The 27006-nt window shown below is 35.0% G+C and overlaps 1 protein-coding gene across 1 annotated transcript in view; it reads right to left on the bottom strand.

The window, feature by feature from the left end:
- Positions 1–369: 369 nt before the first annotated feature.
- Positions 370–27006, bottom strand: part of CCDC170 (coiled-coil domain containing 170) — a 117154-nt gene continuing 90517 nt past the window's right edge. The window contains 2 exon segments of the mRNA XM_044674854.1: positions 370–570; positions 10247–10483. Coding sequence (XP_044530789.1) covers positions 370–570; positions 10247–10483 — 438 coding nt within the window.

The following is a 27006-nucleotide window of genomic DNA, read 5'->3' as shown; positions in this document are numbered from 1 at the left end:
AAAGAGATTCAATTTCAAGAGAAAGGAGTATTTGTATCTCATCCTTTTTCTCACAGAAGAGATTGAGAATCTGCCTTCTTTAAGCCCTAATCAGCATTAGTGGGAAAATCATACAATTTATCCTTGGTACATGAATGAAAGAGATCAGCCTCCGTGGCTCTATCTCCAGTTGATGGCACAAGAAATAACAGTGGGTTGTTTCCATAATTAAAATTTGAACCTAAGCCTGGAAACCATTCAACTTTGTGCCTCAGGGCAGATCCTTCACAGGCATGGGATCCAGACATTGATTCATCTACCCAAACAAATGGCAAAGTGAAAAAAGCACCAACCATCATCCAATGCCACCTCCCTCGAGTGAGGCATAGATCAGTGTAGAAGTTTTACATGGTCCTGTGAGGACCTATCTTGTCCAATAGTCATGTCTTTAAGGCAGGCACAGGGAACAAAATGGTGCTGATGAGAATGGATGAGTCTTTCAAGACATTTGATGATTTCATAGTCAGGGACAGCAAGGCTGGTAATATTTAGGCCCAACATCCGTGAAACCACCTCCCTGAAATCCACCAGCTAAAATACCAAAAAGAAACAAGTTATCATAAGTGGTTAAAAAAGACATTGAAAATGCAAAGAGAGACATAAACTCTGTTCAAGGATTGTGCAAAAATAAACAAAATAAATGTACTGAACAAATTTACCCTTAAACAAATTGATGAAGATAAAATTTGCTTTTAAAATATCTTTTCCTTTTTCCTATTTTCTTTTTTTAAAAACAAACTCATCATTAGTCCAATTCTCCCTCTCAACTCTCACACTACAACCCCAAGTTAAAACAAACAAACAAACAAAAAAAACCAAAGATGCATGGTCAAATAAAATAAATCCCCGCATTGTTTGTATCGAAAAATGTGTCTCATTTTACACAGTGAGTCCATCATCTCTCTGGCAGGAGGTGGGGGCTGTTTCATCATTGGTCCTCTGATGACTCATCACTGCAGTGATGAGAGTTGTTAAGTCTTAAAATTGTTCTATTCCCTTTTTCACTGGCTTTTCCCCTCACCTGCTAATTGTCAGGTCTTTGCCTTAGTCCACTGGCTCAACTTCCTCTCATGGTAATCGCACTGAAGAGCTTCAGACTTTTTCTAAGCTTTACATCAAAATCTCTGCCAAGAGTTATGAGGAAGGAGAAGGAGGGAAGATTCCTTGACCTGTGATTTCATTCGTGAGGAAACTCCTATGAAAGTGAGCAGCAACTTCTCTGCAATGATTGGTTAAATGGTGGCTCACATAGCCAGTATGGGTCAAAGGTAAAATGTGAACCCAAGTCCTCCTGATGCTAAGACTATCTATTGACTCTGCCAGGCTGACTCTTTTGATCTCATTAGATAAAAACTAAATAAAATTATCATGTTCTAGTACATAATAAAATTCTAGAAAAGAACATCTCATTAGATAAGAACTAAACAAAATTATTATGTTCTAGTATATAATAAAATTCTAGAAAGGAAAATTTCATTAGATAAGAACAAAATAAAATTATTGTGTTCTAGTACATAATAAAAGTCTAGAAAAGGAAGTTAAAAGGAAACCATCTGAGCACTTGGAAAGGGCCCTGAACTTAGGGCTGGAAGGAACATTAGAGACCATCTGGTGCCATGTCCTCATTTTACAGGTGAGGAAGAAGAATCATACTGTGGTTATGTAATTAGAAATCTCGAACCCTTGGACTTCATCTCTCAGAATCCTTTTCCCTTCATCCCTGAGTTGCATGCTTACATTGTTTAGATAAGTTTGCTGTCACTGCGCCCTCTCTTTTCTCTTCTCTCACAATCCCAACTGGGTTAATTCCCTCCTTACTCTAGCTTTTTTATTTTCCTTTACTTCAAGTAATTATTAATAAATCTTATTAAATATAATACTTGGAGATATTATATATTAATTTTTAAGCTTACTTGGCTGATTTTCCAAAGGTTACTACACAGGAAAAAAGTAATTTCAAATACAGTGATTGTTACCAGGCAGCATGGATTCACTAAGAGTAAATCATGGGGTAGCAGGTAGCACAATGGACAGAGTGCCAGGCCTGGAGTCAGAAGGACACATCCTACCTGTTGAGCCTGGGCAAGTCAGTCTGCCTAGCTCTCATCACTCTTCTGTCTTAGAACTGATACTAAGGCAGAAGGTAAAGATTGGATGTTTTTTTTTTAAGCAAGTCTTACTTAACTAACCTCGTTTGTGTGTCTGTGTGTCTGTGTGTATTTTTAAATAGTTATTAAGCTAATTAAAAGACTAGTGAATAATGAATTAATATCAACTTAGAGGTCTCTGTCGCAATACCTCAGAGCTCTGTCCGATGATGTTCAATATTTATTTATTCAACAAGCATTTATTAAGTGCCTACTGTTGTAGGTATTAGGAATATGAAGACAAAAACAATGACTGGAACATGTTGAATATTTATTAAATGCTAAGTAACTTAACTTATTTCTATTGGGGAGGGAAAACAAGATGTATCTAGAGAATACAATGTAAAATACACACCAAGTAGATATGAAGTAGTTTCCAGGAACAAGCCAGCTAAAAACTGAGGGCACCATAACAGGCTTTCGAGTTGCCAAGGCTTGTTGATTCTTCTTCCACATCTCTTGTAGCTGCCCCCCTTCTCTCTACTAGCATGGCTACATCTTTCATTCAAGCCCTAATCATCACTGATCCGGACTTTTGGACTAACCTCCTAATGTGATTTCCTGCTTTCATTCTCGACCATCTCCAATTTATCCTCCATTCAGCTGCCAAAGTGATTTTTTTTTTCTAAAGCATAAGTTAAACCACAGTACTCCCCCGCCCAGTAAACCCCTGTGACTCTCTGTTACCTCTAAGATCAAATACGAACTCTTCCAAAATACCTTTCCAGCTGGATTATGATGCATTATTTCCTTTGACACACATGATGCACCAACCAAAACAACCTTCTTGCTGTTCTGCTTACAAGACTTTCCATATTCTGTCTCTGAACCTTTGTACTGGCTGTCCCCCCTCCCCAGTGCCTGGAATGCATTCTCTTCTCCCTTCTCCCTTCTTCACAAAATTCCTTGTTTCTGTTGAATCAAAGTTTGAGTCCCACCTTCAACAGGAAACCTCCTGTAACCTGCTTCCCTCCCCAGTTGCTAACGCCTTCTCTTTTAAAAAAAAAAAAATTATCCCTGACCCGGGACACTTACTAGCTGTGCAATACCTAGGGCAAGCCTCCAAAATAAATAAATAAATAAATGACCTTCTGATAATAATAAATAATAATAAATAATTTTTTGCCTCTAAAATAAATAGAAGTGAATAAATAAATGAATGAATAAATAAATAAATGGATGTGAATAAATGAATGAATAAATAAATAGATGTGAATAAATAAATGAATGAATAAATAGATGTGAATGAATGAATGAATGAATAGATGTGAATAAAATGAATGAATGAATAAATAAATAGATGTGAATGAATGAATGAATAAATAAATAAATGACACACACAAACATGCATATGCTTACATGTATCTATCTGTGTACACTTACATTCACACACATACACATATGTTGTGCATACGGATAATCATGTATATATAACGTATAGGTATTGTGTATGTGTCTAGGCAGCGAGGTAGCACAGTAGATAAAGTAACTAGACCTGGAATCAGGTTTTCTGAGTTCAAATCTGGCCTCAGGTATTTCCTAGTTGCACCACCCTCCTGGCCTCAGTTTCTTCCTTTGTAAAATGAGCCAGAGAAGAAAATGGCAAACCATTCCATGATCCTTGCCAAGAAAATCCCCAAAAGGATCATGACTAAAACAACCGAACAATGGCAACATGTGTGTGTGCACATGTGTATTAGTACAGGTCTACTGTGTGTATATGCATATATATTTTGGCTCTCTCTTCCTTTGTGATGTGACTCTCTTCATGGCCTCTCCCTTAGCTCCTTCCTTTCTGATTTCTTTTCAGACTAGGCAGGTGGCAAAGAGGTAATAATAGCTCTTCGGGTCACTGCTTCCTCCCACACAGTGATTAGCTCATTTTGATGCGCAAAGAAACCCAAAGGGATGCTTTCTCTCTGTTCTGAGAAACTAAAGACTTTTCTCCTTTGAATAGGAGACCTCATCCAGAATTCTTCCTCTCCAAGATACTGTAACCTTAAATCTCTTTTCTGTCTGAATCCTTTGCAGTTTATCCTCAGTTCTCTATCCAAAGCACTAGTCTACACAGCTTAACAATTAAGCAATAGTTTAATAACAAAGATTTAGGCAAACTCTGAAGACTGGCCTTTTGCTAGGTCCTAGCACATAGAAGGGACTCCATAGCTGACCACTGATTGGCACCCCCTACATATCAGAAAGTTTCTATGTGCCTAATAGCTGGTACAGTCAAAGTTACTCTCTCCTCCCAAGAGCCCTGGAAAACAAAGGGGTATGAGAAAAACTTTTTCCCTGGGCATAAGAACAGTAATTCTCCAGAATAGACATGTCCCTACCCTAGATCACTGATCTAGGAGATCCCTATCACTTCCACTACTGTTTAGCTCTGCCTCAGCAGCTCTGGTTCCCCTACTTTCCCTACCGACAAAGTCTGAACATTAGCCCTCTACTTGTTCTCTCCATATGGCTGTGGACAGCCACCATCCCTTGCCCTGCCCCTTTTCCAGCAGCACTGCCAAAGTCAAGTTGGGGGATTTCCTTAGCATACCCCAAAAGTACTGTGGCTTCGGGAAAATTCCTATACTCTATCCTCCTCTTTTACCCCAACCCATCAACTCACACCGGCTTCTAAGAACAAGTGGTTATATCTTTAGTTACTTATGTCTTTAAGTTAATAATAATTTGTATACTTAGATGATCATCATATGATGAACAATGATCCAGAAATGAAGACTAAAAAGGAGTAGCTAGACAAGCAGGAGAACCAGGAGAGAGAAATTTCACAAAAATCCAGGTATGAGACTATCTAGGAGCGAGGGGTAATTAGCAGTGTCAAATGTTGCACACAAGCTAAGAATGAGGACTTAGTCAAAGTCTTAGAATTTGGAAATTAAAGACTATTGGTAACTTTGGAGCCAGTAGTTTTAATTGAATATCAAAGTAAAAAATCAGATTATCAGGAATTAAGACATGATTAGAAGGCAAGAAAGTAGAGAAAATGGACATAACTTTTTCTAGGAAGTCATGAAAAGGAGGAGAGATATATGATAATAGCTTGATGAGGTGGTACAATCAACTGAAGGATTTTTAAGGATGAGTGATCTGGACATGATTATGAACAAAATAAAAGAAGATAATAAGAGCTTGCATAAAATAAGGAGAAATTTCAAGCTGAAAGAGGAGATGATCAAAAGGACAAACTCAAAGGAGATAGGAACAACTTAAGGACAAAAGCAAAGAAATTAACATCAGCAAAGAGAACAGCTTATGGAAGTGTTTGATGGCATATTTATCACACTTGTGGATAAGATGAAACTGCTGGGGATACAGTGGATGATAAAATAAGGATCCAAAGGTGGTTACAAATTATAACAAAACTAGCAAAATTAAATTCAATTGGAAAAAATATAAAGTTCTGCACTTGAATTCATAATTCAGCTGCTCAAGTACAGTATAGGGAAAATACAGCTAGAAAATATGAAAAAGACCTAAGGGTTTTAGTGGACTAAAAGTTTCACATGAAACACCAGACAATGAAATAGCCTATCCTAGCTAACAGAATAAAGTTATACCCCATTGTTTCATTGTGGCATGGGATAATTCTGGGCTCCCAAAAGCTATATGTATAGAACTTAAGTTATAATTGATTCCACCAAAATGGAAAGGTTTCCAATACAGATGTTATAACAGTCTATGTCTGGTATCTAAGAGACAACTCAGCTAACTATTAAAAAAAAGGCAGATTGGTAATCCAAATAAAATACTATATTATCCATAGTGAAGGAGGCAATAATTCTTCTGTATCCCAAATCTAGTCAGTTCTGTTTGTTTCTGGGTGCCCCATTTAAAGAAACAGGCAAGACAGTGATATAATTAAGGAGATGAAAGGACTCAAAACTCTGAAATAGGATTGGGTAAGGAAACTGGGGATGTTTAGTTTGGAGAAGATTTATATGAGGCATGATAGCTCTGTTCATATACCTTAAGGGCTGTCGTTTTGAAGAGATATTGAGTTTATTTGCTTGATCACAGACAATATAGAAATACAGTTTGATGATACAACTAAATCTTATAAGGAACAAAAGAGGGGTTTGTTTAAAGGCATCAATGGGAATATGTATGGGATATATCAACCAGTTTAGAATATTTTTAAGATGCATACAGAATATAAAAATAAGGCAGGTAACTAAGGATAAATAAAAACAATGGCATGGTACTGTAAAAACATATCAAGAAAACTAAGGCTTAGAATGATTTGAGGCTATTGAAGAATACTAAAGATATATCTTTCTGATCTTCAAGATGAAGGTCAAAGAAGTGATAGAAATACTGAAGTAGATGGAGTGATTATAGTGAATAATGGAAAGAATGCTGAACTACTCATCTCCTATTTTGCTTCTATTTTTACATAAAATAAAGCAATGTTGAGAATGGAAGTATAACAAAAACAATTAACAAACCATTAAAATCCAAAATAAGCCAAGATATGTAAGGCACTACCTGGTTGGCTTCAAGTCATCAAGGCTAAATAAACTATATCTGAGGGTTCTGAAAGAATAGATATGGCTGCTAAGTAATAGCTGGTGGTCTTTGATAGAGGTGTCATAAGACTGAAAATGTTGACCTTATTTTCAAAAAAAAGACAAAAATCACTTCAAACCATAAGCAGATGAAAGCAATTTTAGTTCCTGAAAAAATACAAAGAAAGTATTATTGAAAGAGATAGTGAGTATTTAGAAAGGAAAGCAATGATGACTAAGAGCCAATATTCATTCATCAATAACAGCTTATGCCAGACTTACATCATTTCTTTTTTTGACACAATTACTATACTAGTGAAACTGCCATAGATAATAGCATACCTTGATTTCACCAAAAATTTGATAAAATTTCTCATGATACCTTGCAGATGAGATGAAAATGTATGGGCTACATGAATAATACAGATAAATGGATTCAAAATTGGTTGCCTGGATTTGAGAAGAATGATTAATGGATAGATGTCAACCTGGAGAGAGATAACTGGTGGCAGTCCCCTACTGTCCTGTTGTTCAATATTTTAATTAGATTTCACATAAAACTTAAAATCCAATGCTATATTACAGACAACTAATAGTTTGTCCTGTGTGCATAGTTGTTAGATTTTTGAATAAGTATGGATCTTGTTTAAGAGGTTCTGTAATCCACCTGGGCTTAATTTAATCATCAAAATGTTATTCCATATCAGGAATTTCTGGAGAAGTTCAACACCTATAAGGAATTCCTTTTTAACTTAGATTATCTTGGAACTTCTCCAGTATTTGACAAATATACATCTCCTCATTTTATGTCTTGCTTGACAATAATCAAAACAAAGCTATTTATTTTCTTTTAAGGAATCCAGTTTTATTTTGAAATATGCTTGGGACATATTTTGTTTGAGAAAATGCCTTAAAGTAGTGTTTTTTTTAATCATGACAAGTTTTTGTTTTAATAGTCAATAAGCAGGGTGGTATCTTGCATTCTCTACAAGTTTCAGTTACTCATATGATGATAAAGTGTCTACTGTGTAATATCACGTGCAAAATCTTGACTCTTCCTTTCAAATATCATTTAGGATACTTCAATGTGTGTACTGATTTTTCTAATAAAAATTTATATATGAGAAATAATTGTCTGGGTTGCCTTATTTTGGTAAAAAAAAAAACTTGGATTTTTTTCTCACATTTTTGGTATCTTTCCCTCATTTAAATACCTTAAAATTTAATTCCTCAATGATCATGACTTACTGCACTTCTACATATACTTGGGGTTTTGTCTAGCTGCTTCTCCCATCTTTGTTTTTTCCAATTTCTACATTTCCACTTCTCTAAGAGCAACATATGGGACTGTAATGTTAGTGTACAAATGTGACGGATCTGCTGTCATCAATGGTCAGTTTTTTCAAAGTAATAAATAATCAAAGTACCTAGTATCAAGTAATCTATCAAAAGTAATCAAAGTAATAATTATGTGAGTATCAAAGTAATAGTTAATGTGAGAATTTAAGACACCACAGTTAGTCAGAAAGGGAAATATTTAAAGAACAAGAACATTTACACCACATATGGTACCATCTACTCTGTCTTTAGAGGGTCTATTCTTGTACAAAACAAAGCAGAAGCAAATGAGCCAAAAGTACATGGGAGAAATGGCACCACATCAATTATGCCCAAGTTTCTGAGAAAAATTAGATTACAGACTTTTGAGCTGGAAGGTATCATCCTTTCTAATCTACTCATTTTACAAGTGGGATAACTAAAGCCCTAAAGAGGTAAAGGGGCTTACATGAAGTCTCACAAAGGACTCTCCATAAAAGAAGGCCCCCAAATTGAACATAGATATATTCATTCAAAGTTCAGGATTATTACCATTTTGCAACACAAACCAGAATTTGAGGGGAGGGGGTAATTTTTATCCCACAGAATAAACATCCATTAGCTAAGGAAAACTTCTACTCATAATCTCATCTTTCCTACAACTTGTTCATAAGTACCAAGCTTTAACTTCCAGAAATTTAGACTCTTCCTTAGTACTGAATCTCAGGGAGGAAAAAAATATTTCCTCAAATTCTTCTTTTCTTCCTTAACATGGATCAGACTCTATTTCTGTTGCTTCCCTTCTCCTCAAAGCAGAGACTCTACCTGCCCAATATCAGCAAAAGAACTTGAATCAGCCATAAATAAAGAAGCCCTCCCCTCTCCACAAAAAAGCTCCAGGTCCAGATGGACTTACAAGTGAATTTTACCAAATATTTAAGAAACAGAAATCCCCATACTGTCTCAAACATGAGTAGAAAAGGAGCCAACTAAGAGAAAAAAGAAAAGAAAAAAAGCACTAGGCTCAGTGTCCATTCAATGCCCTTTGCAGCTCTAGAAAGATGGAGCGATGAAAGCCAAAAACAATAGGGGTCAGGCTGCCCAGTACATGTTTCTTTATGAGACTGACCTCCTGATGTAGCTGCCAGATAAACTCTCCTACTTGTAACTAACAAGTGAATGAGTCCCTCTCTTTTTTTATGGTGTACATATGTTCTTGGTCTTCCATTCATTTTCTGTGCCACTGTTTGAGACTTTGTGGTCCATTTCCTTCAACAGATCCATATCAGAGATAAGTCTCCCCTCTTGATGTTGGCGTACTAGTTAATTTTTGAAAATCCTAAGCAATCTCAGGAATGATACAAATGGTGGAGATAGTTATAGATAATATTTAAGTTTGGTCAAAGGCCCTACTTAACTTTTAAAAGGTTTTCGTTGTCCAGAAAGCATTTCATGACCCTTAAAACTATAAATATGAGTTCCATTTCCTATATCACAGGTCTGTCTCAAGGACTTGTAAACCTTTATGTGCTAGAGAAATGCATTTTTAAATCATTACTCCCAGAATCTCACCTCATGAAATTTGGTGAAAACTCTTAGCAAAGTAAAATTTATATGCAAATAAATGAATAAATAAATGAATGAATGAATGAATAAAAGAGGAGAAAACAATAAATATGAGAAGTTCAGTCATTTTCAGTCATGCCTGACTCTTCATGATTCCATTTGGGATTTCCTGGCAAAAATATGGGAATGGTTTGCCATCCCCCTCTTCAATTCATTTTACAGATAAGGAAACTGAGGCAAACAGAATTAAGTAACTAGCTCAGGGCCACACAGCTAAGAGACTGGAGTAGTTTGACATTTCCTTCCCCAGCTCATTTTACAGATGAGGAAACTGAGACAAAAAGGGTTAAGTGACTTGCCCAGGGTCACAGAGCTACTAAATGTCTGACGCCAGATTTGAACTTAGAAAAAAGAATATTCCTGACTCCAGGCCCAGGTCTCTGTCCACTGTGCTACCTACCTGCCTAAATATAAAAAGTAGTGCAATTTAAAAAAATAATTAATAAGAGCTATATAATAATAATAATAAAATTAAAATAAATAATGAGAAATTATTTAATTAATTGGTGATGAATAATAATAAAATAAATATTATTAAGCTCTTGCTTTATATGATGCATCCTCTATGGTTCATATAGCCAACAAATGTATACATACCTGCTTCTCTCTTTTGGTTGTTTCTTCCAATGTGCTCTTCAGTGTTTTCATTTCACTGGTAACAACATCTAGCATGGTTCTAGCCCTCTCTTTATCCTCCTTTGCTTCATGTTCAGTTATATCCAGCTCTGACTTAATAGAAATCAACTGTTTCTCCACCTTCTCCTTCATCTTCTCCAATTTACCCCTGGATTTGTTTAGGTTTTCTATGGTTTTGGTCTGTTCCAGGGTTTTAATCTACAGAGTCAAAGATTTTAGTCAGAGAAATAGACCATTTAAGTCATAAAAACTGCATAAACAATTCAAAGCAGAACTCATCAGAGCCCACTTAGTAAAATGTTTTAAGAGACCAAATACAAGATCCAGAAACAAGAATTTAACTCCCAAATTTTTTAACACAAACTTCACAAAATATGCCAACTAAACAACCTCATTTTAGTAAAGTTAATATCTCAAAAACAAGCATGTTAGACTACTATTGATCAGAGTCAATGAGACCCAACTTGGTTCAGGAATTAGGTAAGAATGTGGAAATTCTGCTATTACCGTCTTGTAAAATTGTAGAAGTCAGTGAAAATCACTATATTTCAACTTCCTCATATATAAACCTCCAAAATAAATCTGGTTCCAAGAATAGTCAAAAACATAATATATTATATGTAAAATATGTATATGGTGTATTCCCCCATATGTTGTCTCTGTTGGCATACTAGAAAACAATTTATAGATCAACAAAATAGTATAAGTGACTCATTATATATGTCTCAGGCTTGAAGCTAAAGCCAAATGAGAAATAAGGAGGAATAAGTGCCTCAATGGGTGCAATTATGAATTTTTCTTCCCTGGAACTTATTATATAATGCCTTATACTCCACCAATATCAATTCCCTTCAGCAAGAAGTAGGAACACAATAGCTAGGTCAGGTCGGATGGTGTGATGATGTATTGTGCATTATGCCTTTGGAGTTTAATGCAGTTTTATATTTTACCTACTATTTCAGAATTAACCATTTGGTTGGTGATTATCCCTCAACCCATTGCTCCAGGACTCAGAGGACCAAGAATTAAACTAACTGTAAAGACCAAGAGAATATATTCTTTAGTTGCATATGATGGTGACTCCTACGTGATTATTATCATTTTTAATCATTCTATGAAGGAACCTTAAGACGTACGCTTTTATTACCAATGAGAGGACTAAGCCTCTGTGGCTTTAATGAAAATAACTGAGAATACAAAGACAAAACTGCAACAAACTCATGGAGCTTATAACCTACTAGGAAGATCATAACACATACAAAAATGAGTAATAACAAAATAATGCAAAATAATTTCAATAATAGCTAATGCTAAGTTTTTTACAATTATTATCTCATTTGCTCCTCACAACAACCCTAGGGGGTTATTATTATCCCTTCACATTTACATATGAGGAAACTGAGGGAAATAGAGGTTAAGGGAAATGTCCAGGGTCACAGAGCTGGTGAGTTGTCTTGGGCCAGATTTCAACTCTTCAGTTTTACTTCAGACTCAACACTATCCACTGTGCCACCTAGGGAGATAACACTAATGAAAGGAGATATCAGGCCATGTGGAAGGGGGCAAAAAGGCTGAGCCCTGAAGAAAGTTAGGTAGGGAGGAGAGAGGGAATTCCAGAGAGAGAAAACCATGTATTTAAAAGATATAGAAGTAGATCACGAAATGACATGTACAAGGAACAGCTCAAAGGATAGTTTGGAACACGATATGTGTGCAATGAGACTGGAAAGCAGTCAACTTGTTTGCAATGTTAAGTGCCAAGATTCTATGTTTTATCTTAAGTGGCAATAAAAGACAGTCTTGGCAGGATACCCGGATTTCCTCTCTAAGCCAAGACTCCAGGATTGCAATCTGAGCCATTCACATCATTGGTAAGGAGAAGCTGGATTTTGGAGAGTCCCCGGTCCCTGAGAAATGGAAAGAATATCACATGGTCTAGAATGCTGTCGTGACATGAGTAGGTTGTAGAATGTGCCTAGAGGACTACTGACACCTACCCACCTCCATAATTCTAAACCAAATTTCCAAGATAATTCCAAACATTATCTCTTTAAAGGACTTCCAAGGAGATGGCAGAGTAAAAAAATTAAAGTAGCAAACTCTGCCCTCCCACAGATTTAAAAATATCCTTATCCATCTTGAATGAAGTATGTATCTTAATAAATTTTAAATCCATAAATATAATTTATTTACTAGATTTAATAGTTGAAATAATGAGATTGAGATTTCATGCTTCTAGACCATGCCAAAAAGAAAATTACAAAGGATATGTCAAATTTATTATTTATAGCATTATGCTCAAATGGTTTAAATTCTCCTACCAAAAAAAATTAAAGAATGGATCAAGTTATAAAATCCAGCATTAAGTTGTTTATGTAATATAAAAAAAAGCTATAGCTCAATTAAAATTAAAAGGTTGATCTAAATTTAAATAAGGAACTGTAAATTCTAAAAAACGAAGGTAGTAGTAATGATATCTGATAAGGAATTAAACTTTAAAAATATCGAAAGAGAAAAGGACATTGCATAATGATAAAGGAAAAATAATAAATATATAGAAACTCTCAATTTCCATGAACTAAACAATTTGTACATTTTTTTAATTAAAACTCTTACCTTCTGTCTTAGAATCAATACTGGGTATTGGTTCTAAGGCAGAAGAGTGGTAAGGGCTAGGCAATGGGGGTTAAGTGACTTTCCCAGTATAATACAACTGGGAAGTATCTGAGGCCAGATTTGAACCCAGGACCTCCCATCTCTGGGACTGGCTCTCAATCCACTGAGCCACCCAGCTGCCCCCTTTACTTTACATTTTTTTTTAAAGATTATCAACTATATGAGAAGAAGAAAATATAAAAATATAATAATAGTAGGGAATCTCAACACTTCAGAACATGATAGATCAAATAAAAACATTCATAATAAAGAAATCACTCGTTTGTCTACTTACTTAATATGTTGCAATTACTAATTACATGCAGAAAACTAAGTAGCAGAAGAAGAAAATACAGTCTTTCCAGGATACATGGAATGCTCACAAAAACCGATCATGTTATAGGTCAGAGAGAGACACTAAATGTTCAAAAGAGTAGAAATTATCCATACTTTATTTTCAGATCATAATATAATAGAATTAAATAATACTAATAATAATAACAAAAAAATTATAAAACTACATGACTGATAAAAAGTTTCTTAAAAATGTTTGGATGGCAGAAATCATAAAATGATAAATTATTTAAAGCCAGTGACAACAATAACGCCACATATCCATGACTCTGGGTTAAAGCCAAAGTAATTTTAAGAGGTAAATTTATATCACTTGGTATCTATATAATAAAAAGAAAATGAGAAAATATGTGAATTAAGATCAGATCACAAAAAGATTAAAAATGGTTATCAAGCAAAAGCTTGTTGGGTAATAGAGATAAATTTTTGATGTATAGATTGCACATATTGGATGATGGTGAAATTTTATTAGAGGGAGAAAGAGATTAACAAGTAGCCAAAATAAATATACAAGAAAATAATATTTGACAATTGAATTGGTAAATAAAACCAGGAGTTGGCTTTTTGAAAAAGCCAATAAACTGATGGTCCATTAACAAATTTCATTTTAAAAGAGACAGAAAAAAATTAAAAACAAAGTTATGAATGGAAAAAAACAAAATTCCCAGAATCCTCTCTGGTCTCAGCTGTCAGTAACAGGCTCCTTTCATCCCATCCCCCTTGCACAAATCCCATCCTTACACAATGCATGATTCTATCAATAAATTAAGAACATGGTTTAATAAAAAAAATCATGACTTATTTCTGCTTTTTAAAAAAATAAACTAAAAAACACAGAAATTAATGGATCTTTTCCCTAACATTGCTATTAATATCTATGTAAAACCAAGACCCAGAATTATTTGCAATGGGAATAAACTGTAGGACTTTCCAATAAAATGAGGAATAATATACTAATGTCCATTTTTCACTACTTTATTTTATATAATGCTATAAATGTTAGCCATAGTAATAATACAAGAAAGAGAAATTCAGACACTAAGCGTAGGTAGCAAGGGAAAAGATTATTGCATTTTGCTGATGAAATTGTGGTCCATCTATTGAACCCTAACAAGTCAAGAGAAATTAATTGAAATAATAACTTTAAAAAAGTGTCCAGATGTTAAATAAATCCAAATAATTCATTGTAATTTCTAAATATTATCAATGAAACTCATACAAAAAGTCTTGCAAAGCTAAAGATTTTAGCCATCAATGAAACCATTGACTACCACTGAAAGAAGATGGAGTGAAATGAGAAATTTGAATCAATCTGAATGAAAAGATTAAAGGAATCTATAATGAAAATGGATCAAACAAAATAAATATGAAAAATGTGAGCAAATCTATGTAACCTGCAAAGAATAATTTGAAAAGAATCAAATATTCCATGCTAGGAGAAGACTAACATTTCTGAGAAGTCTCATCTCGTTAGTCACTAGAGAATAAAGAACATTCATACACAAAGATAATGATGGAGGAGAAATAAAGATATCTTATAGGATCTAAGAAAGAGAGAAGAGAAAGAATTGAACTGATGAATCTGAGAATTCAAATAAAAGGGAGAAAAAAGAAAGTGGAAGCAGAGATTATGAATCACATTCACAGACTGGGTAGGCAAAGAAGACAAGCTACTCTATTTTTTAAATCTCACATTCTCTTAGGGTACAGAGAAAACATTTAATCAATGAAGCCACTGAAAAAGGCATCAGAAAGCTGGAGGGAGAAGTTAATAGGAAAGCACACTTGGAGTGAAAGGGGACTTTAGAGATCCTCTAGTTCAATTCATCATTTTACAGAAGAATAAGGCAGAGAGTAAGAGCATGGCTTCCTGAAGTTTGTGCAGGAAATGCGTGACAAAGCCTAGATTTGGACCATGGGGCCTACAGCACTAGACTTTGCTCCTAACACTGAACCAAGCTGCCCCTTCATGAATTAAAGTTTCTGGAAAAGGTCCTATGAAGGTTTTTCAAAGAAAAAGGAAAAAAAAATTGAAAGGGTAAGGAAAGTATAGATAACAATCTTATTTGGGTTAAGCAAATGAAAAGACAAGACTATTTTCTTTTGTAAGTCAGATCCTGTATAGAAGTCATCTGAGAGAACAAAGAAAAAAGTATTTCTAGGTAAATCTTGAGGGAAACGTGGGAGAGGGAAGAACTGAATTAATATTTCTTAGAATAATCCATAGGTAAAGATCACTCAGTCAAAAAATTGGACAATGGGAAAGTTATGGGCATTATAAAACACTTTATTATCTTGTCTAAGCAAAGAAATATTTTAAAAGAGATAATAAAAGCACAGCTAATGAATCTGGATTGGGATAGTGGAAAGGTAACATCTGTATGAAGAGAATGAGGTAGCTCCTTAAAGGACTGAGGGACTAAGAGAAGAAAGAGTAGATTAAGAGAAAAGAGGGCAAGAGGATAATAAAAGGGAGAGGTACTGAGAAGGAAGTACATATCAAAAAACAGGGAGTAAGGTGAGGGAATAAGGGAGGGACTCAGGATAAGTCTGAGGAAGTATAGAGCAAAAAGAAAGAAATAGAAGGAAAAACAGTAAGAAAAACAGAATGGAGGTAAATACACCACTGATAATTATGACACTGAATGTAAATGGTATGAATTCACCCATGAAACTAAAAATGGATAGCAGAATGGATCAAAAATCAAAACCTGACAATATTTTATTTACAAAAAGCACACATAAAAATGAGACACATATAGAGTAAAAATAAAGGTCTAAAACAGAATACATTATGCCTCAGCTGAAATAAAGAAAGCATGATTTCTGACAAAGTTAAAACTAAAAGAAATACAATCAAAAGAAATAAACAGGGAAACTTCATTATGATAAAAGGTACAATAAACAATGAAGCATTGTCAATTTTAAATCCATATGTGCAAAATGTCCTAACATTCAATTTTTCAAAGGAAAAATTAAATCAGTTACAAACAAAAATAGCTAAAAAACCATAATAATGGGGAACTTTAATCTCCCTCTTTCAGGCCAAAAAATAAATGAGAAAGAATATACTTCTTATTAAAAGTAAAATGTACTTTCACAAAAACTGGCCATATATTGGGCCACAAAATATTATAGATAAATGTAGAAAAGCAGAAATATTAAATGTAATTTTATCAGACCACAATTTGTACATAATAAGGAACCATGGAAACAAAAAGTAATAACTAATTAGAGACTAAATAACTAAATCTTAAAGACTGAGTGGGTTAAAGTACAAATTATTGAAACAATAAATAATCTCATTAAAGAGAATGATAAGAATGAGACAATGTACCCAAACCTATGAAATACAACAAAAGCTATTTATAAACTGGTTGTTTGCTACCTTTCTAATGTTATAACTTATTCCCTTCCACATACTCTATAATCCAGCTAAATTGTATTATTTGCTGCAATATATTACATATAAGACACCAATCTGTGTTTCTATGCTGACTGTCTTCCATGCATGAAATTCATGCATGGGATGCTCTGCCCCTCCTCACTCTGCTGTAGTGACCCTAATTTCCCTCAAACCTCAGCTCAATTGCCACCTTCTTTTAAGGGGACTTTCCCAATCCCCCTGATGCCAGTACCTTCCCTCTGAGATTATTTTCTAGCCATTCTGCATATATCTTATATGCCATAACACAACATCATGTTAAAAAAAAACACTGAGTTATGCAAAATCACAAAATAAAAACCAGACAGCTCATAAAGAAAATGAATTTAGAGGCACAATTCTCAAAAACTTCATCAGTGGCAAATTAAAAAAAAAAAAAAGACAGGCACACCCCGCCCCAAAAAAGTAGCACAATTTTGTACATGTTAAATTATTTTAAAATACATAAATACACAAATAAATAGTATTAGCAGCAGCAGCAGGTGGGATACCAGCAGACAGACTCTAACTCCAGGCCCCAGCTGGATGTCTTGGGGGGAGGGTAAGGGGTTCGATTGGCCAGCCTTCATCCTCCATAGCTCCCACTGCACCAGGAAATAGACAATAAAAATGGCCTTCTACCTTGACAAAGACATATAGAAATAAATGTCTTTTCTGCATTCTTGCTGTTTTTCCCAGAAGAAATCAAGCAAAAGTCTTGAGATTGCTGATGCCTTTCTTTATATCATCAGTGCTTAGTGAAGTTGCCTAGCACATAGTAAGCATTTAACAAATATTTGTTGAGTGATTAGAAGAATTCTATAAATTAAGAATTACCCTCAGAACTGAAGAATAGTTGCACTAAAAAATAATAACAATGCTATAACTACCAAAACTGATGGCATAAAGGCAAGGAGAGGGAAAATGTATATATCTAAAAACACATATTCACAAAAGAGAGAGAAGCTTAATGATCTAGGTACACAATTTTTAAAATTATAAAAATCATCAAACTAACAATCCCCAAATCAAGGAAAGAAGAAAAATTTTAAATGAAAGGAGAAATTAAAATTATATTTGTCCACAACCTCCTATCCTCCTCTGCTCAACTCCTACCAAATCTATTTCATACTTACCATGACCTCTAGTCACAGCCACCTCTCCCAACTTGGGAACTTACTTTTCTCCTTTCATAATTTTGATCCTGTCTATTGTCAACCAGTTCAGTTATACATTGCTCTCAACCAGTCTGGAGTATAGCCTGGAGAAGAATTAGACACAATTGGTCTAGGTGTCCTCCTTAAATGAAGGTTCTAAGAGGAGCGATCCAATCAGGGGAGAGCCACAGTGGCACTGTGCGAATTCTGGGGCAGGAGTAAAATTTCAGGATAAAGAGCTAGGGTGGTAGAGGATGTCTGGTGTGAAGCCTAAAGAAGTACAATAATGTTGTGTCTTGTCTTTTTGTCTTTGTCAAACCTCAACCCTGGACTATGCCCACCTTTTCCACTGTAATTACCTGGCACTGACTGACACTAAAGGAAATCTCACAACTGAAATATGTAAATCCATGTAGGTGTACGAATTTATGTTAGCTATTTCAACTGTGTGGTCCCACTGTACCTGTGGCAAACATTTTCTGCCCTCTAGTCCCCAATATGTGTTTCTTCTCCTCCTCCCTCCATATCTTATAACAGAGGATTCTGCTTCTAACTCTACCAAAAAAAAAAAAAAAAGGTAAACTCTCCTTCATGAATGCCCTCTTTTCCCCATTTCTACATCTCAAAAAACCTTCAAAATCATTCTCCATTTTCTTCTCCTTTGCTCCAGTCTCCAGAAAAAAAAAGTATCCCTTCTCTTTGCCAAGACCAAGCTTTCTGCCTGTACCTTTGATTCCATACTTCAAAATGAGGAGCTTGCTCTATCTACATACATTCATACATTTGTCTTTAACCATAGTCATTTAAAATTAAATTATCCCTGTGATACATAAAACTGTTCTCAAACATAGAGGGTGAATAAAAGCACTCATCAAAAGTCATTTTATGAAACTGGTATTCTTATGCTTCCCAATTCAGACAGGAAAAAGTAGATAAATAACTAAAACTCAAGGAATACTGGTAAAGACTTTTAAGTGAAATGTTAGCAAAGAGAGGGCAACAAAATATCCAAAATTTATTCGTTGCTAAATTGGATTTATGTTACTGCTGCAAATACAGTTCAACCAAACAAAAATCACATATCATTAGATGCTGAAAATTCTTTTGAAAAATTTATCATTTCTGGTAAAAATCCCTTGAGAGCACATGAATGAGGGACAGCTTGTTGGCTCATATGGATTGAGCACCAGGTCTAGGAATGGGAGGTCCCAGGTTCAAATTTGGCTTCAAACACTTCCTAGCCGTATGATCTTGGGCAAGTCGCTCAACCCCCATTGCATAGTCTTTACAGCTCTTCTGCCTTGGAAACCATACACTGTGTTGATTCTAAAGATGGAAGATAAAGGGGTTTTTTTAAGCATATGAATGGAAGGACTTTTCCTCAGTTAGAAAAAAATCATTTTTCTAAAACCAAGAGTTGATATTATTGTTAACAGAGAAATCTTGGAAATTTTTCCAGTAAAATCAGAGTCCAATATGAATTAAAACTGGCCTAGTTTGTGCCATTATTTGACCTGCCCTAGAAATGATAGCCAGAGTGAAAGGGGAAAAAAAGGAGGGGGCAGCTGGGTGGTTTAGTGGATTGAGAGCCAGGCCTAGAGACTGGAGGCCCTAGGTTCAAATCTGGCCTCAGACACTTCCAAGCTGTGTGACCCTGGGCAAGTCACTTACCCCCCATTGCCTAGCCCTTACCATTCTTCTGCCTTAGAACCAATACACCATATTGATTCCAAGACAGAAGGTAAGGATTTAAAAAAAAGGAAAGAAATAAAGAGATAATGGTAACATGGATCAATAAAGAGAAGGAAAAAAGTATCCCTTGTTACCGAAAAGATGATAATTTACTTAGGAAACCTTAGAGAATTAAGGAAAATAACTAAAAGAATAGTTTAGTAAAGAGGTAATACACTACTCCCCCCAAATCATCAACATTTCTATATACTAACAAAAACCTAGGCAAAAACTAAAGAGAAATTCCTTTTAATATAACTATAAACTACATAAAATCTTGGAGTCAACCTATCAAGATATGTATGTTAAATATAAATACTACAAAGTTACCAAAAAATGTTTAGAGAAAAAAAATATCTAAATAATTGGAAAGATATTATACATTTATGGCAGACCAGGCCAAAATAATAAAAAGTCTTTTATTACCTAAATTAATCTGCAGATTTAGCACTAAAATTATCTGATTACCAAAAGGATAGTTTATAGAATTAGATAAAATAATAACACAATTCATATGGTGGAACAAAAGGTCAAGAATATTAAGGGAAATAATGAAGAAGACCTCATATTACCAGGTCTTAAACTACATTATAAAGCAGTAATTATAAAAAAACTATTTGGTACTTTTTTTAAAAAATAGAAAAGGACAATAATGAAAAGTCTAGATGAGCAAGAGCTAGAAGCACAGGCAGCAGAGATGATAGCAGAAAAAAAGGGGAGTTGCCATTGCCAAAGAATTGATCACCAAGTAGCCAATCTCTTATTAATGATCCTCTTTGTACTTAATCTGTACCCCACAAAAGCAACTTAACTTGTTGCCACAATCATACTTGAAGACTTAACCAATCAGAGGTTATACACTAGAAGTAAAACCTTCAAGAGCCCAAATCACCTCTGTACCATAAGGCATCAGAATAAGTCTCTGTAGAAGTTGTGGGACTTTTTAATTGAGTCAACACACAATACTAACATAGGCTCTTGTATTTGTTAAACTTTTTGATCAATTGTATGACTATACAAATCACATCTGAAAGCCAACTTGTTCTTTTCATACATTTTTTTCAAAGTTATGTTCAAAAAACAGAAAAAGAATTCTCATATCTTATAGAGCTTTGAAAGTAGGTATATGGGCCAGTACTTGATTTCTCAGTTTCCTTCTTTTGTTAATAATCCCATTCATTGTTTTTTTCTTTTTTGGAATATCTTTCCCCTTTGAAATATCTTAAAAATGTATCCCAGGGTACCTTCAAGCTTGTGTTATTGCCAGAACGTGTCCTTAACAAGATCCAGTTATTCTTCCAGAGTTATAAACTTCAAAACATTCCTACTTCATTACAAAAAAACAAAAAACAAAAAACAAGTATTCCTCCACAACACTACTATCTCAGTACCTCATTGTGGCATAGAGGTTACTGTGGGTTCTTTAATAATATGCTGACATCATGTGAAAGAACAATTGTAAGGATGGGATTTGTGCAAGTGGGATGGGACAAAAGGACCCAGAGACAGGAGTTGCTGACAGTTGCTGACAGTTAAGATCAGAGGGAATTCTGGGAATTTCTCAGAGGGATAAGGAGAGGAGAAAGTTTTGGGTAGAGGACTGGGAGGAGAGAGGAGGAGCTCAGATCCAGTCCTGAGGCTTCCTGAAGATCTTTCTTTTGGAAACTGAAATCCTGATTCCCTGTCCAAAGCCATTCCATCGCATCTCACCCATCAAGACTTCAACCATCGAGTCAGCTAAGGTTTTGGACTCCAATTTGGGAGTGATCTCTTAGTCTCCTTCACCCATTCCCAACCTCGCTGAGAGATCCTTTTAAGTCAAAACTTACGAGTATAGAAAAGGATAGAAACAGAGAAATAGAAATAGAAGGAGAAGGGGTGGGAGAAGAAGCTTAGAAGTGGGAACCATTGGGTTTCCCACCTAAGTGACAGACCTCATAGCAATAGTGAAGAGGGCAATTCAAAATCCCTCTGCCCTTCACCCCTTTCCCCAGTCCCTGAATTGTGAATAATAAAAGCCATTCATCAGTCAGATAGCGTTCCAGAGTGCCTGAGCGCCAACAAGGGAGAGAAGAGCCACAGCTTGGTCTGGCTGCCTCCATCTTGAAGTCAGACCACCTGCTGTGAAATTAACTGATCAGGGGGAGATTTGTGTGAACCCTGTCCTTATTCGGAATTGCATTGGGGTACCACATAACTTGTCTTATAGGGAAGCCTTGCCCCCAACTCCTATGGGGCAGCAGGACCATCCAGGTCACCCAGTTTCAGGGTAACACCCTCTTAAAGTCTTCCAGTGTAAATTCAGCCCCAGGGGAGAGCTGGAAGAGAGACTCACCACATAGACTCTCTCTCCCTTCTATCAAACATTGGTTACAGGTTCTCTTTATTATTACACAATACAAAAGTGGCCCTAGGTCCTAAGAGACCCTCTTTTGCCTCTGCAATAAAGGTGACAGGATGGAAGGAAAGAGAGCAGAGGATACTAAAGTTCATATACATTTTATACAATCTATAGATATTCATTTAAATATTGGTACTACTACTAGAGAACCTGAATGACATCAATAGTGACACTCTCATTAAAAATGAAACCATAAAACTACATGATTAATATTTTAAACCTTTTATTTTGCCCTTTTTAGCCATTTTTCATCTGTTTGGTATTTCTATTTGTTACATTTTGGGGCATTATGAGGAACCTAGATCACTTTATTCCTTTCATTCTAACATCTCACCTAAATTCATCTGCAGGGAGGAAAAAGAATAATTCACAGATTCTCGTAAGAAAAACAAATATAGGAGGTTCCAAAATGTATACAAAGGCAATAAGAAACATAATAACTAGTATTTATGTAGTGTTTTAAGGCCTACAAATTACTTTTTAAAATTATTTCATTTTGTCCTCCTGATAAATTTAGGAGATAGGTGCTGCTGTTACTATCATATCACAAATAAGGAAACAGAGGCTGAAGGAGGTTAAGTGTCTTGTCCTGGAACACATGGCTTGTCAGTGTCTGGGGGAGGATTTGAACTCAGGTCTCTCTTGATTCCAAGTCTATCCTACTATCCGGTGTGCCATCTAGCTCCCACATAAACATTATTTCATTGTATACCTAGTTATCTAACCTTGAAAAGCTCATGATGATCATGAACAAAAAAAATCATGATGACAAAAACTACAGAATATACACAGCTATCACAAAGATGAAGTAGAACAATTCCATAAAGAATTCAACAAGATCATGCAAAACCAGTAACATAGATTTTCACATTCCAGGACTTCAAAGGGAAATTAGGCACAGAGGAAGATGGCAAAAAAAATAACTTGGAAAATATATCCAAAGTATTATAGATCACTCAAAAGCCCTAGTCCTTTTTATTAGAAATACTTTCTTTAAGGAAAAAGTTCAGAAAGAGCTAAATATGGTGAGCACTGAATGACATCACAAAAAAAAAAGAAACTGACTATATATAAACAGAGAGAACTCAGAACTCAGTAGAAAATTTGATCTATGAGAAACATATCAATGTAATGATGAAAGACTATTCATAAGTGACTGAAAAGGTTTGATTTTTTTATGGAAAAATGTCATCAATGGGTCCTAGGAATGGGGCCTGAGTATGTGGAAAGGATGTATATAGATGGTAGGTCAAGGTCAAAGATGAATGCAATGTAATGAGATGAACTGGTAGTGGAGTAGACCAGGAGGAGGAGGATGAAACTCATATGGAGGAGGAATGAGAGGAAGAACTGCCATAGAGAATGGGGGTGAAAGGAGTGGAGGGCTGCTAGTATTAGAACCCTATTCTCACCAAATCTGGGATAGAGGGAACAACATACACAATAAGAAGGACAACAATCTTCTTAACGTGCAGAGAAATAGAAGGGAAGGGGGAAAGGATGAGGGAGGAACTGAGAGACTAAGATAAAGAAGGATGGGTAGAGAAAAAGAAGAGCAAGGGGATAAGAAAAGGAAGTGGTATGTAGAGGGGAGTACATATCGAAAGATAAGGGGGTAAAGTGAGGATATAAGGGAGGGACTCGGGACAAGATACGGGAGAGATTTTTAGAATCAAATTCATATCAAGAAGTAGGAGGGCATGGTTGGGTAGATAAGGAAGGGATTTTTTGGAAAGGTGTTTAGAGTAAGAATTACAAGGTAGGGGGCAACTAGGTGGCTCAGTAGAATGAGAGCCAGGCCTAGAGATGGGTTGAAATCTTACCTCAGACACTTCCTAGCTGTGTGACCATGGGCAAGTCACTTAACTTCCATTTTGCTTAGCCTTTACCATTCTTCTGCCTTGGAACCAATACACAGTATTGATTCTAAGACAGAAAATAAGGGTTTAAAAAAAGAATTAAAGGGGAAGGGGAAGGGAGGAAACTTTGGAAAGCTGGACCAATTTAGAATTAGGAAAGCAAGGTGAGAGGATAAGGAGAATTTGGGGGAAGAGTTATGAATTGAAGAGGGACTCATCAAAGGAAACTGGACATCTGAGGAAGGATATACCAGAAAGGAAGAGAGAGACAAACAGTGAGGAGGAACAGAGTAGTTGGAAATGCACAGCTAGTAGCTATGGCATTGAGTGTGAATGGGATAAAACTGAAAGCAGAATGGATCAAAAACAAGGAAATGACAATGTGTTGTTTACAAGACATACTGAAAATGAGAGACACACATAGAATAAAGATGAGGGGCTAGCATAGAAGCCTTATCAATATTGGACCTGTATGTACCAAGTGCTATAACATCCAGATTTTTAAAGGAAAAAACAAATGAGATAAAGATGGAAATAGATAATAAAATAATAATAGTGGAGGACTTTGATTTTTTCTTCTTAGAACTAGATAGATCTAAATAAAAAATAAATAAGAAAGAAGTCAAGAAAATGAATAGAATCTTAGATAAGTTAAATATGATCAATATTTGGAGAGAATTGATGGGAATAAAAGGAAGTGTGTCTTCTCAGAAGTAAATGGCATTTTACAAAAACTGACCATATATTAGGGCACAAAAACATTATAGTTAAATGTAGAAAAGCAGAAATGTTAAAAGGGTCCTTTTCAGATTATAACACAGTAAAAAGCAGTAGACAATAAGGGATAGTGGAAACAAAAAAAGTCAAAATAAATTGGAGACTAAATAACTTAATCAAAGAATGAATGGTTTAAAGAACAAATTATGGAAACAAATAATCTCATTAAAGAGAGTGATAATAATGAGACAAAATACCAAAAACTATGGGTTACAGTGAAGGCAGTAATTAGAGGAAATTTTAAACATTTATATTAATAAAATAGAGAAAGAAAAGATCAACAAATTGAGAAAGCAATATTTAAAAACTAGAAAAAAGAATTAAATTAAGATCCCAAACTAAACACCAAGTTAGAAGTTCTAAAAACTAAAGGTAAGATCTATAAAATTTAATGTAAGAGAATCATTAAATTAGTAAATAAATCTATAAGTTGATTTTATGAAAAAAATCAACAAAATAAACCATTGGTTAATCTGATTTTTAAAAAAAGAAGAAAATCAAATCACTACCATTAATGATGAGTATGTATGTACATAATCCCAACATGGTTTCTGATGGAATAATAGTGGTTTAGAGAGCATAAATATTCTGAAAAAGTCTTACTTTAACTTTATCTTACTGTGGAAATAGACCTGAATTCCTGAGGGATTGTGACATTCGAACTAAAGTTACACTGGCTATGATCAAGCTGGTAAGACTTGGTTTTGGAAAGAGTATAGTCCTGACAACAGATTGTGTCTGCTGTCTAAAGATCAAACTAGCTAAATATGTCCTGGTAATGTATGTTATCTAAAAAACAGACTAGTTAAGCTGATCAAATTAAATGTTGATCAGAACATGGAGAAATGGGCTTAATATAACAATGCTAGACCAGTTGTGAATTTTTTTAAAGAAATATACATCAAGGAGGCAGCTGGGTAGCTCAGTGGATTGAGAACCAGGCCTAGACATTGGGATGGTCTGGGTTCAAATCTGGCCTCAGACACTTCCCAGCTGTGTGACCCTGGGCAAGTCATTTGACCCCCATTGTCCACCCTTACCACTCTTCCACCAAGGAGCCAATACACAGAAGTTAAGGTTTAAAAAAAAAGAAAATTAGAAAGCAAAGAGCTAGTTTTTAACACATAAATTCTTTCACAAAACAAGAGCTTATAAGAAACTGAAAGAACAAAAAAATGGAGATAAAATATAATAAATTTGTTAAGAATTCTGTACAATCTATTTCATCAATGATGAGAGTAAAACTACTACATTTGGACTATAAAATCAATGTACACAAGCTACAGTTTAAAAGTATTAGTATATATGCACACACATTCATATTCAAGATGTCTAATACCTATGCTTTTCTTTTAGTTTTATTTTTAACATGTTGATATTTGTAATTGTTTTTTTTTATATTTTGAGATCCTTGTTTTCTCCCTTCCTCTCCCCTTCCCTAAGATGACAGGTAATACAATATAAGTTGTATGTGTATTATTATACAGTACATATTTCCATATTCATCATGTTGTAAAAGAAGACATATCATTTACACTTAAGAAAAATTCATGTAGGAAATCAAGTGAAAATGGTATGTTTCAATATGCTGTCAGACTCCATAAGTTCCTTCTATGGTAGTAAATAGTCTTTTTCATCATGAGTCCTTAGGGTTGTCCTGGATCTTTACATTGCTGATTCATTCATTAATAGTTGATCATCATATATTATTGCTGTTGCCATGTACAATGTTCTCCTGGTTCTGCTCATTTCATTTAACATCACTTTATATAAATCTTTCCAGGATTTTTTTTGTGATTGCCTTGTTCTCATTTTTTTATGGCACAATAGTCTTCCATTACAATCATATACCACAACTTGTTTAGTCATTTCCCAATTGATAAACAATCCTTTAGTTTCCAGTTCTTTACCTCCACAAAAAGACTTGCCATAAATATTTTTGGACAAGTATGTCCTTTCCCCTTATGTTTTATCTCCTTGGGATACAGATGTAGTAGTGGAATTACTGGATCAAAGGGTATGAACAGTTTTATGGTTCTTTGGGCATAGATGAAAATTGTTCTCCAGAATAGATGCATTTACCACTACTAGGTCTGTATCCTAAAGAGATCAAAAAAAGGGAAAAAGAACTACTTGTACAAAAATATTTATAGCTGCTTTTTTTGTGGTGGCAAAGAATTAGAAATTGAAGGAATGTCCATCAATTGGAGAATGGGTGAACAAACTGTGGTATATGATGCAGAATGGTTGTGTTAGTTCACAGCTCTACCAGGAGTATTTTAGTGTCAGAGTTTTACCACATTACCTCAATTTTTCATTTTCATTTTTCTGTCATATTAGTCAGTCTGATGTGGTAACTCAGT

Source organism: Gracilinanus agilis, chromosome 4, assembly GCF_016433145.1.
Source record: "Gracilinanus agilis isolate LMUSP501 chromosome 4, AgileGrace, whole genome shotgun sequence".
In the NCBI taxonomy this organism is placed as follows: Eukaryota; Metazoa; Chordata; class Mammalia; order Didelphimorphia; family Didelphidae; genus Gracilinanus; species Gracilinanus agilis.
This window is presented reverse-complemented; position numbering and strand designations above follow the sequence as displayed.